Source organism: Pseudorasbora parva, chromosome 23 (genome assembly GCF_024679245.1).
Source record: "Pseudorasbora parva isolate DD20220531a chromosome 23, ASM2467924v1, whole genome shotgun sequence".
In the NCBI taxonomy this organism is placed as follows: domain Eukaryota; kingdom Metazoa; phylum Chordata; class Actinopteri; order Cypriniformes; family Gobionidae; genus Pseudorasbora; species Pseudorasbora parva.
The window spans coordinates 22,446,812-22,459,017 of record NC_090194.1 but is presented as its reverse complement, the minus strand read 5'-3'; the positions used below and the strand labels follow the sequence as shown (position 1 = coordinate 22,459,017).

At 38.1% G+C, this 12,206-nt stretch overlaps 1 protein-coding gene across 2 annotated transcripts in view; it reads left to right on the top strand.

Moving 5' to 3' along the window:
* The window catches only part of megf10 (multiple EGF-like-domains 10), a 97,812-nt gene that overhangs the window by 38,782 nt on the left and 46,824 nt on the right, over positions 1-12,206 (top strand). For both annotated transcript variants that reach the window (XM_067433517.1, XM_067433516.1), the window contains exon 2: positions 11,680-11,798. In XM_067433517.1, coding sequence (XP_067289618.1) covers positions 11,692-11,798 — 107 coding nt within the window. In that variant the 5' untranslated portion in view covers positions 11,680-11,691. The remainder of the gene's footprint in view (positions 1-11,679; positions 11,799-12,206) is intronic.

The window sequence follows — 12,206 nt, the reverse complement described above, 5'->3', positions numbered from 1 at the left end:
TACTGTCTATTATGCACCTGTCATACATGTCGAGGTCGGTGTATCCTGCGCAGCTGCAGATAACCCACAAATCTTTGCGTTGTCTTTATATTTTTTAAATATATATATTTTTATATTATATGAAAAAAACTGCACCACCGCCTGATATACATGCAATCGCTGATGTGGTATTTAAATGTAAGTAGTTTCAAGCTTGTTTTTGCATTTTAAGCTATATTACCTCAAACAGGGTAATGTTTAAACTACCTCAAACGATAGTCTGGGTAAACAGGATTACAAGTGTTTAGTGCTTTTTTAAACGTTTAGAACAGTACATTGCTTTCGAGGCAAAAAACATTTCATAGTCATTTTCAAGTTATAAATAATTTTCATTCATATAACTGGCGTAAGAGCGCAACAAGGCTAAATGTGTTGGCATAGCAACGCAATAGTTTTTGCCTGTGTCCCCTACAAAGGACGTCTCATTTAATTCTGATTGAGGACACTCCGTAAACTGTATCCTTCACAGGATGTGTCCTCTGGAGGACGCATCCTTCGAGAGTAAATTTTGAAACTAGAGAAAGCTTTTGTCAGGCTGCCATGGACACGCCCTTAAGTGGAAACTCAAGATCTTCACAATTTAACATCACCAAGGCCTTAAGATTAGACTGACCAAATGTTATGTAGATCACATTCGCGATTTTCACTATTTTCACAAGATGAAAGGGTGATTCTGAAATCCATTCAATATGTGAAGTTATTTAACGTAATTTCGGGAGGAGTACGCCCATCTAATCTTTCAATTTATACCAAGGTATAAAACAAGCAGCGTACCTCTTCCCCTTTTTAGTTTCTACAGCATCCCTCCTCCTCCCCTGCTCCTCCTTTTGTACAATTTTTGTACACCACACTGATGGTTGAGGAAAGATCCCTGACACAAGTGTAAAGCACTTTGTGTGTACAGTAGTGCATATGAAAGCGCTATATAAATGCTTAATTCATTCATTCATTATTTCATTCATTCAATTTTGCCTGTTATAGGGGTCAATTAGCCTGACAAGCCAGACCCACATCAAGATGTTTGGTCTGGAAACTCACCATTGACATGGCTCAATCCGAGGGGCGGGATAAACGGTTGTCTTTCAAACTCCCTCTGCACGCGATAGGATAGCGCTACACCAACCAGAGCAACGAAGGTGAAACAGAGCTTGTTGATAGATTAAACTTTTGCCGGATCTGGTCGGCAAAACTCCAAACACATCTTCCCTTTTTAAGAATGATTTAGTGCCATTCTTTGTTCTTTTCTCAGAGAATAGCTTAACTCCAAGTCTTTTAGAGCCGCGGTCAAAGCCGAATTGAAAGACCGCTGTTCGCTATTAAGTCATTATGTTAAACCCTGCTCACCGACTCTATACACGATGTGATTGGCTTGACCAGAATTTCGTTTTTAGACGTGTACTGAGAGTTGCTAGACGATACTTGCGGCAGATTGGATTTGCTGCCGCTAGGTGCGTCTAGATTTCTAGGCTACAATTCTTTTCAGTGAATGAGTGTAATTTTTCCTGAGGGACACTACAATACACTGTCTTATGCAATATTGTAGTAGATGGTTGCATAGTTATAATTTTCTTCCTAATATTATCAATCTTGCACGTACAGAAGTTGATAGTCGTTACAGCGGTGCTGTTTGCAAGCTTTATTTCTTGTTAATTTAGCTACTGTTTCAAATAAAAACCTAGGGTTGTGTTTGTTTTCTTCTAAGGGAGTCGAGAAATAAGCAGATCTAGCAGTTTCTAAAGTCTTTCGGTAACGCTTTAGATTATGCCCCGGAAAGTACTGCATAATTAAAATGAATTTACAGCATAACTTTCTGTAATTATAGTGTAACTATAAAGTAAGTATATGGGAACAATATGTAATATTGGGGAATAAAGGGGAAATTTACAAATTATTTATACTGTAAGTATTTTTTTAATTAAGGGGTAATTATACTGCAAGTATTTTTTAATTAAGGGGTAATTATACTGTAAGTATTTTTTAAATAAGGGGTAATTATACTATAAGTATTCTTTAATTAAGGGGTAATTATACTGTAAGTATTTTTTAATTAAGGGGTAATTATACTGTAAGTATTTTTTAATTAAGGGGTAATTATACTGTAAGTATTTTTTAATTAAGGGGTAATTATACTGTAAGTATTTTTTAATTAAGGGGTAATTATCCATGTAGTTACGGGGTAAGTATGAATGTGCGGGCTGTAAATTAAAGTGGCTCTTGTTCTCCTCTTATTTCATGTAATTACAGGGTAAGTACAATAAAAACACAAATACAATCTGATATCATTCAGAAACCTTTATTTAAAAAATGAAAAAAAAAACTTAAAAAAGAGAAAGATTTAGAACACATTCATTTGCTTCATCCTCCTCATGTTCCTCTTCTTTTTCTTCCTTGACACAGATGAATCTTAAGAAGGATCCCACATGTTGTATGGATTACTGTACTTATTATTGTATGTGCTGTTTGATGCATTAACGCTTAGAAACCCAAATGAGTTTTAATTAGCAGAGATTATTCATTTATCTGAATAATCATCTGAGGAAATAAAGTCGTATACATCTCGGATTGCATGAGGGTAAAAGACGAGTAAACGGTGAGGATATTTCTACGCGCACTGTATTTTCAGTGTAACAGTTACAGAATACTAGCTAGAGACATGTGGGATCCTTCTTAAGATTCATCTCTGGCAAGGAAGAAAAAGAAGAGGAACATGAGGAGGATGAAGCCAAGCAAGAGAAATGATTGTGTTCTAAATCTGTTTTTTTTAAAAAGTTTTAATCTTTAATTTTTTAAGGGGGGGGGGGGGGGGGGGGGGTGAAATGCTGTTTCATGCATACTGAGCTTTTTACACTGTTAAAGACTTGGATTCCCATCCTAAACATAGTCAAAGTTTCAAAAACTAATGTTGGACGTTTGATAGAGTATTTCTGTGTCAAAAATACTCCTTCCGGTTTCTCACAAGTTTCGGAGAGTTTTTTTCGAGTATGGGTCGACTTGACGTTAATAGAACGGAAGGTCCTTGTATGGGCCGTACGGGCTCTTCTCCCGGTAGGGTGCGCGCGCGCGTGACTAGAGCGAGAGAGAGGAAATGCACGCCGTAAACAGTCTCTCAGGTGCAGATCCAGTCCTCCATGAAGACTTATGTCGCGCTCCACTTTATTCCTATGGGTGACGTCGAGCGACTTCAACGCTTCAGCACAGCATTCCGGGAAGGCAGTGCTGCATTTGAACCGATTTGAACGCAGAAATGACGGGAAGCTTCATCGTTTCAGTCGCGTCTCAAAGTGGATTTACACACCACTGCTGTCAGGACTTCACCAAATCATACCAATGAAGTGTGTTTTTGACGGAGCGGTCCCAGCGATAAAGGTTCGGTCCTGCTATGGAAGCAGCTGGTGAGTAAAACGGCTTCAAATGTCTCCGCTATTGGCTAGCTTCGCATGAGTAAATATCAGTAAACGACATGATCGCGTGCTTCGTCATTCAAATGCGCTAACGGTTACTCCATTGCTGTTCTCTGTTGTATAACGTTACACTAGTGTGATGTGCAAAACCGTTTTGCTTGCTACCTTTAAGGTCTAGTCGCATACAATAGTCCATAAACCAAATCATGTCCTCATAAAATGCGAGTAAAGACACACAAAGGCCACTAAATACAGTACATACCACAGATACGGACGTCCTGATGTTGCTGTTTTTCCTGTTCAATTTATTTCTGCCTCAGATTTGATTCTAGATCATTATCTGTATTAGCTGAGATAGCCATGGGTTTCTCCACGCCTGAGGACGTCACCGCTTTGTTCGCGATCGTCATTCTTTAGCTCCGCCCACACGATACGCCTCCAGGCGCTCGTTTTTTTCCGGAAAGACTTGGTACAGCCCATATTTCTTTTATAAATATAATAAAACTAAAGACTTTGCGGAGATATGAAGGATGCAATACTACTCTATAGGTACTCAAGATTGAGTACATGAGATTGACATGAGATTGACTGAAACTGAGTGTTTCACCCCCCCCCCTTTAAATAAAGGTTTCTGAGTGATATCAGATTGTATGTGTGTTTTTATTGTACTTACCCTGTAATTACATGAAACAAGAGGAGAACAAGAGCCACTTTAATTTACAGCCCGCACATTCATACTTACCCCGTAACTACACGAAACGAGGAGAACAAGAGCCACTTTAATTTACAGCCCGCACATCCATACTTACCCCGTAATTACACGGATAATTACCCCTTAATTAAAAAATACTTGCAATATAATTACCCCTTAATTAAAAAATACTTACAGTATAATTACCCCTTAATTAAAAAATACTTGCAATATAATTACCCCTTAATTAAAAAATACTTATAGTATAATTACCCCTTAATTAAAAAATACTTACAGTATAATTACCCCTATAATTACCCAGTTAGAAATACCAAGAGTTCAATCAAAACAAGGAGAGTCTGCCTTTAGCTATTATGCCAGCCGTAGTTGGAACCGGCTTCCTGAACAGATCAGATGTGCTCCAACAGTAGCCACATTCAAATCCAGACTCAAAACACATCTGTTTAGCTGTGCATTTACTGAATGAGCACTGAGCCACTGTACGTCCGACTGATTGCACCTTATCTATGCATCATTTTTTAAATAATTTTTTATAACTGTTTTAGTTTACCTGTTATTTTCTTTGGTTATCATCATTTTATTACTTTTAATTCTCTTTACACTGTATTCTTTTTCTTATGCATTTTTAGCCCTATTTTAATTCCTTTCTATGTAAAGCACTTTGAATTGCCATTGTGTATGAAATGTGCTATATAAATAAACTTGCCTTGCCTTGCCTTGCCTAAATAAAAAATACTTGCAATATAATTACCCCTTAATTAAAAAATACTTATAGTATAATTACCCCTTAATTAAAAAAATACTTACAGTATAATTACCCCTTAATTAAAAAATACTTACAGTATAATTACCCTTTAATTAAAAAATACTCACAGTATAATTACCCCTTAATTAAAAAAATACTTACAGTATAAATCATTTGTAAATTCCCATATACTTACTTGATAGTTACACTATAATTACCGAAAGTTATCCTGTAAATTCACTTTAATTATGCAGTACTTTCCGGGCCGTAATCTAAAGCGTTACCAGTCTTTCTGTACCCAATCATGCACTCTTTTCATGAAATGCGGAAGTTCCTCCAGTTCCCTTTCAGTCGGTCACGTTCGACATACGTCGGATGTACCGATGAATTGGGATCACTTCTATGAGCCCTATCGGGATATAGAAAACGGACCAATAAACATTGGTGTGCATGCTTTGCATATCACACCCCGCCCCGCGACATGGGTATAAAGCAGAAGCAATCGGCACGCACTGTTTTTATTCACTTCAGAGCCAAACGGCGTTGATGAAGCATTCGACTGAGACTTCAGTGAGAGAGAGAGAAAGCGTGTACCGGGGTGATCGCTCTTGTGCTGGCCAGACGGCACAAAAACAGCGCGACTGCGAGCTCACTGATGCAGAAAAAAACAGCTGTTCTTACAGCAAACTGAGCATTACACACACACACACACACACAGTTGGTTTGGTGGGCGTGTTTTCCTCTGGTGAGAGCAGATACAGGTTGCACTACACTCCTGTATTCTGCCGCGGTCAATCCCTGAGTGCTTCAGCAGCACTAAAAGAGCAATTTTCCTCACAAAAAGAGCAACACGGGTGACGCTGCGTCTTTTTCAAGATGTCATTCCACCCGTGCGATTCTGGATGCGGTCGTTCCCTGTCGCCATCTGACGGTCACAATTGCTACATCTCTTGTCTGTGCTTAGAGCATGCTGAGGCAGTGTTTGTGGATGGTTCATGTTCCCACTGCGGTAATATGACGGCACAAAAACAGCGCGACCGCAAGCTCACTGCTGCAGAAAAATTACAGCACAAAAACTTAATGTCCCACTGCGGTCTCGATGCTTAGGTCGAGAATCTCCTACCTTCATGAAGGCGGAGTCCCCCACCCATAGCTCGATTTAGTGCTATTCCTGGCCAGCAGAATAGACCTACTTCGACGGATGACCGGGGTGACCTGAGGATCACGCTTAGGGCAAACCCGTCGAGCGTACCTCCGTAGGCCCCTAACCCCTCACAAGCGCCGCAGCCGGTGGTGCTTCCGGAGGAATCCACCGGCCCCTCCCACGGGGCACCTTAGGGGCACAAATGTCGATCGCTGCATCGGAGGGGGAGTTCCAGTCCTCGGAGGATGATGATTCGGCTGTACTGCCTCCCTCTGGGAGAGTGGCAACGATCGAGTCGGACCCCAAGTTGACGGCTATGCTTTCCCGGGCCGCCAAAAAAAGGTCAGGCTTGAGTGGAACCCTCCACCACGTCCCGAACCCTCTAGGTTGGACAATCGGTTTCTCAGGGCAGGTCGCGTTGGTTCTCAGCGCCCCGCCCCGGTGCCTTTCTTCCCAGAGGTGCATGAGAAGCTGGTGGCTCCTCCCTCCTCACTACCCTTGACGGCAGACAAGCCAGGGGGTACGAGTGGCTCCCGCCGTTGGAGCGATCCGTCGCGATGCAACTGTGTCCGGCGACCACTTCCAACTGGCGTAGGGACCCCTGGCTCCCGTCCAAGGCCTGTAGGTTCTCTTCCAGTCTGACTGCGAAGGACCAGGCTGCATCCGCCTTGCATGCCATGGCGTTGCTGCAGGTGCATCAGGCCCAGGTGCTCATGGACATGCACGAGGGTAGCCCTGGCCCAGAGCTCCTCCGGGAACTCCGGACGGCTCCAGACCTCGCCCTCCAACTGACACAAAGACATTTGAATGTGTGTATATGGTCCTCCTGCTGCAAAATGGTAAACACTGACTTATTACTTCTGCTTACTTTAAGCGTGACCTTTTCTGTGTATTATGTGACCAGGCACCAGGGGTCTCATTTATAAAGCGTGCGTACGCACAAAACAGGGCTGGAAATGTACATACGCCAGTTCTCACACAAAGGTTTTGATCTATAAAAATCAAACTTGACGGGAGAATGTGCGCACCTTTAAGCAAACTTTGAGCTGTGTGTACGCACATTATGGAGACAAAGGGAATTGGCGACACAGATGGTGAGGCCGTGAACTGAAGTTAGATTGTAGAAAATAAATGTGAGAATATAAGCAAAAATTTAAACAATTTCATTTTCACTCCATTTTATACGTTATATCGACATTGTCATGAAGATTAAATCCAACAGTGCTATTTGTGCTGATTGTTTTAGGCTATATGCATCTAGTTAAATCCAAACGTAATTCAAAATGTATTAAAATAATATATCGCTGCCTTACAGTCACATCATCTACAACGGGAGCGCAGGAGGAGATGGTTACATGTGATACAGTATAGCATGAAATACCCTTTTATTAGAGAACTGCACAACACAGTGTAAAAACAAAATATCATAAAGAAGCATGTGTTCACTATTTCTAATATGTTAACAGGGTTGCCAACTTTTAAGTTTAGGTTGGAGTGAGATTTTTTGAGGGCGGGGGGGGGGGGGGGTGTAATGCTTTTGATCTTGATTCAGTATCAGTTTATATCTAGTATATATACTGTACATAATAATATGTTTGTTTTGGCACTAGTTTAAACATTTCTTGGGTCAAATTATATGTGCCATTCCTTAATATTCACTTGTGACTGCTTATATAAGTATCATTATTCATTAAAAAGATTAGGATGCAAGTTATTTAAGTTTTGAAATTTCACATTTAAAGAAATCTAGTGTTTGATCATCATATCTAAATATTTATTAGAATGCAAAGACTGCAATATATTTTTGAGCAACTAGATTAGATACATGTATATTTATTAAAGAGCCATAAGGCACCTAATGGCATTACAAATAAACATTAATATTTTTTAGCCACAAAATGACTCTAATTTGCCTCTTTGAATTGGAATTCTCTATTTTAATATTAATTACTACACTAATTGTAATATAAATTTTAGAAGAAATACAAATATTAGAAGAAAAATATTTTAAGTGGTCATTTATTGACAATAATTGTTGCACAAATAGTATTTAGTACCAAAAGATCTCCTCAAAATATTCAATAAATATAATTTAATGAGTATGAGTGTGACCTATTAGTAAGGAATACCTGAGGGATAAATACAAGAATAACATTAATGTTAACAATGTTGAATCTCTATCACTCTCCATAATAAAACGATCCTGTAAATATGGCTGACTTAATAATCAATAAACACTTACACTATGCTGTACTGTTTACCAAAACTTGCAGCAAACATCTACAGGGTTGCCAACTCTCACGCATCTGGCGTGATACTCACGCTTTCAGGCTCTGTCTCACGCTCTCACTCCGCCCAACTCAATCTCACGCCAAATTGCCAAACCTGCTTTTGATATTAAACAAAGCTATAAGCTTTAATTTTTTTAAATGTGTTTTAATGAAATTCAAACAATAAATAGCGTTTTGGCGCTAATGTGGCATAATGTTAAAGCCAGAGGCGTTGAAAAGCGGAGTTGCATGCTCTCGTCTCCCTGCGGCGCGCGCTGGTCACGTGGCCCATGAGCGCTCAATACTTCTAGCGCCGTGCCAATGAATTTAAATGGCTTAAGCGGATACACAACAGTTTCACCATATAGATGTTTGCTGCAAGTTTTGGTAAACAGTACAGCATAGTGTAAGTGTTTATTGATTATTAAGTCAGCCATATTTACAGGATCGTTTTATTATGGAGAGTGATAGAGATTCAACATTGTTAACATTAATGTTATTCTTGTATTTATCCCTCAGGTATTCCTTACTAATAGGTCACACTCATACTCATTAAATTATATTTATTGAATATTTTGAGGAGATCTTTTGGTACTAAATACTATTTGTGCAACAATTATTGTCAATAAATGACCACTTAAAATATTTTTCTTCTAATATTTGTATTTCTTCTAAAATTTATATTACAATTAGTGTAGTAATTAATATTAAAATAGAGAATTCCAATTCAAAGAGGCAAATTAGAGTCATTTTGTGGCTAAAAAATATTAATGTTTATTTGTAATGCCATTAGGTGCCTTATGGCTCTTTAATAAATATACATGTATCTAATCTAGTTGCTCAAAAATATATTGCAGTCTTTGCATTCTAATAAATATTTAGATATGATGATCAAACACTAGATTTCTTTAAATGTGAAATTTCAAAACTTAAATAACTTGCATCCTAATCTTTTTAATGAATAATGATACTTATATAAGCAGTCACAAGTGAATATTAAGGAATGGCACATATAATTTGACCCAAGAAATGTTTAAACTAGTGCCAAAACAAACATATTATTATGTACAGTATATATACTAGATATAAACTGATACTGAATCAAGATCAAAAGCATTACACCCCCCCCCCCCCCCCCCCGCCCTCAAAAAATCTCACTCCAACCTAAACTTAAAAGTTGGCAACCCTGCATCTATATGGTGAAACTGTTGTGTATCCGCTTAAGCCATTTAAATTCATTGGCACGGCGCTAGAAGTATTGAGCGCTCATGGGCCACGTGACCAGCGCGCGCCGCAGGGAGACGAGAGCATGCAACTCCGCTTTTCAACGCCTCTGGCTTTAACATTATGCCACATTAGCGCCAAAACGCTATTTATTGTTTGAATTTCATTAAAACACATTTAAAAAAATTAAAGCTTATAGCTTTGTTTAATATCAAAAGCAGGTTTGGCAATTTGGCGTGAGATTGAGTTGGGCGGAGTGAGAGCGTGAGACAGAGCCTGAAAGCGTGAGTATCACGCCAGATGCGTGAGAGTTGGCAACCCTGTGTTAACATTTTCTTCTTCAATGTCCCCCCACAAATTAATTCTGTGATTTTGTCGAGGTGTTAACGAACAGTCTATTTGTTGAAAAAATAAATCCTCCTGTGACCCGGGCATTTAGGCTAATGCTTCATAATGGCACTGCTGGCACTGTTGGAGGATTACGCCAATGGCAGAATAAGGAGAGAATGAGTTTTCATCTAGGGACATTATCAGAAAAACTGCATGAATTTTATTTTATTTGAAGTGTTTAAAATGAACGAAATGAATGAAATATTTTTAATTGGCCTAAAATAACACTTTATTTATTATGGATTTTTTATTGGATATTTTGATATATTTATTCTAAAACATAAAAAGGATATTGAATGATATTTAGCAATGTAATGTGTAAGGCACAAATAGCATTTATAGTCTGTATCTTATATTTTTCAATGTCTTTTACCTTTGACAGTGTTAAACATGGTGTCAGGTGGATGGGAATGTGCATGCAAATAATATGCAGATGAGGTCATGCATAGTAAAACTAGGTGTTGTAAGCTCCATATATGGAGATTTCGGGGAGGAGACAAAATCTGCTGCTGGGTGTTATTTATAAAGGGATTTTTGCGCAGCTTCTGGCGTACGCATGGTTTTATAAATCTGATTTTTTTTTTGTGCGTACGGAAAATCTAGCTTTTGTAAGTATGTACACTTTTAGGATGAAATCCACGCAAAGTTTTATAAATAAGACCCCAGGTCTCTTAAAGGGTTACTTCAGCAATTAGCATATGGCTTTCTACCAGTAGAAACCCTGGAATATATTCAAACTGATTTTATGAAGATGAACGCAGTCGTGAAAAAAAATGTGATCAGTGATTCTGTGGCTTTAGCTTTGGGATTGGCCTCGCAGTGCAGCGAAACATTCTGGGAATTGTCGTCTTTCATCCCTATGGGACAAAAAAACATTTTCTGTCTTTCTAGAAAGCACATAATTCAAAAATAATTTCAGATTTCTACTACATTTATGACCCAGTTTAAATACAGATTCATCTTCCCAATGCTAAAGTGCCCCTTTAAATATTGATCCTTTTCACAATATTCTAATTTTCTGAGATACTGAATTTGGGATTTTCCTTAGTTGTCAGTTATAATCATCAAAATGAAAAGAAATAAACATCTGAAATATATCAGTATGTGTGTAATGAATGAATAAAATATACAAGTTTAACTTTTTTAATGGAATCAATTAACTAAAAAAATAAATATTTAGTTCATTCATATTTAGTGAAATAAATACACTTTTTGATGATATTCTAATTATATGACCAGCACCTGTAGAATGCTCACATAAACACCACCAGCCTCCTCATACCTGAGAGCACCCACCTTTAACCATCAGCTGTTTAGCTGAGTTTCTTTATTGTACAATCATTTTTAAAAAGATTTGTTACCTCCTCGTTAGTCCATAGCCAGCATTCCCTACTCTGCGGTTCCCAAATCTACTAAATAGGACATTAGCATTCTTAAAGCGCATCTTGACTTGTGTAGAAAATCCTGCACTAAACATAGATTCCAATTATCACATTTTATTTTCCAGACGGAATTTTTTTATCTGCTGTATAAACTATGTATTTGAACCAAAGTAATGTTTAAGGTAAACTTGCTGTAGCATTTTTGACAAATACTAAAAAAAAAACTATGTTGTTCTCTTGAAACTTGATGCCCCGTGATGTCATTAATATTATGATTATTTACAATTTTTTACAATTGAAAATTAAGCTCTCGTAGTATGTGGTGATGAGTACATGCAAACTATATTCAGTGTGTTTTCTGTTTGTATGAAGGTGTTTGCAGTAATGATGTCATCCTGTAGTCCTCTTCTTTTGGCTGTCTCATTCTGTTTGATTGCTGTGACATCACCACTCAACCTGGACGACCCTAATGTCTGCAGTCACTGGGAGAGGTGAGACACACGCTTTTTTCATTTACTCACTCACTCACAAGCTCGCTTCGCTTTGGTCAGAAAAGTTACTCTTCTGTTTATTATGGTCAGTTATTGTTTAGAATGAATAAATGTTTGATCTATATTTAGTCTTTGATAGTTATCTTGTCTTGTAAAATTGGCTATAGGGTTGAAAACACAGTCTCTGCTTTTTATATTATTAAATTCTTTCTCAAAGTCGTGTAAAAAGAGTTTATCGCTGGCTCAAACAATTAGCTCATGTTCAGGAATGCTGAGTTTTGACATTTATGAGTAGTATTTTGAATGATAATGATTAGTTTTGTGTTGCCACTTTCAGCAGTTAGCTAATGCTCTTAACTTGTAAGCTGCTACGTAATCACATAAATTTGATATGAACTCACAATTGTG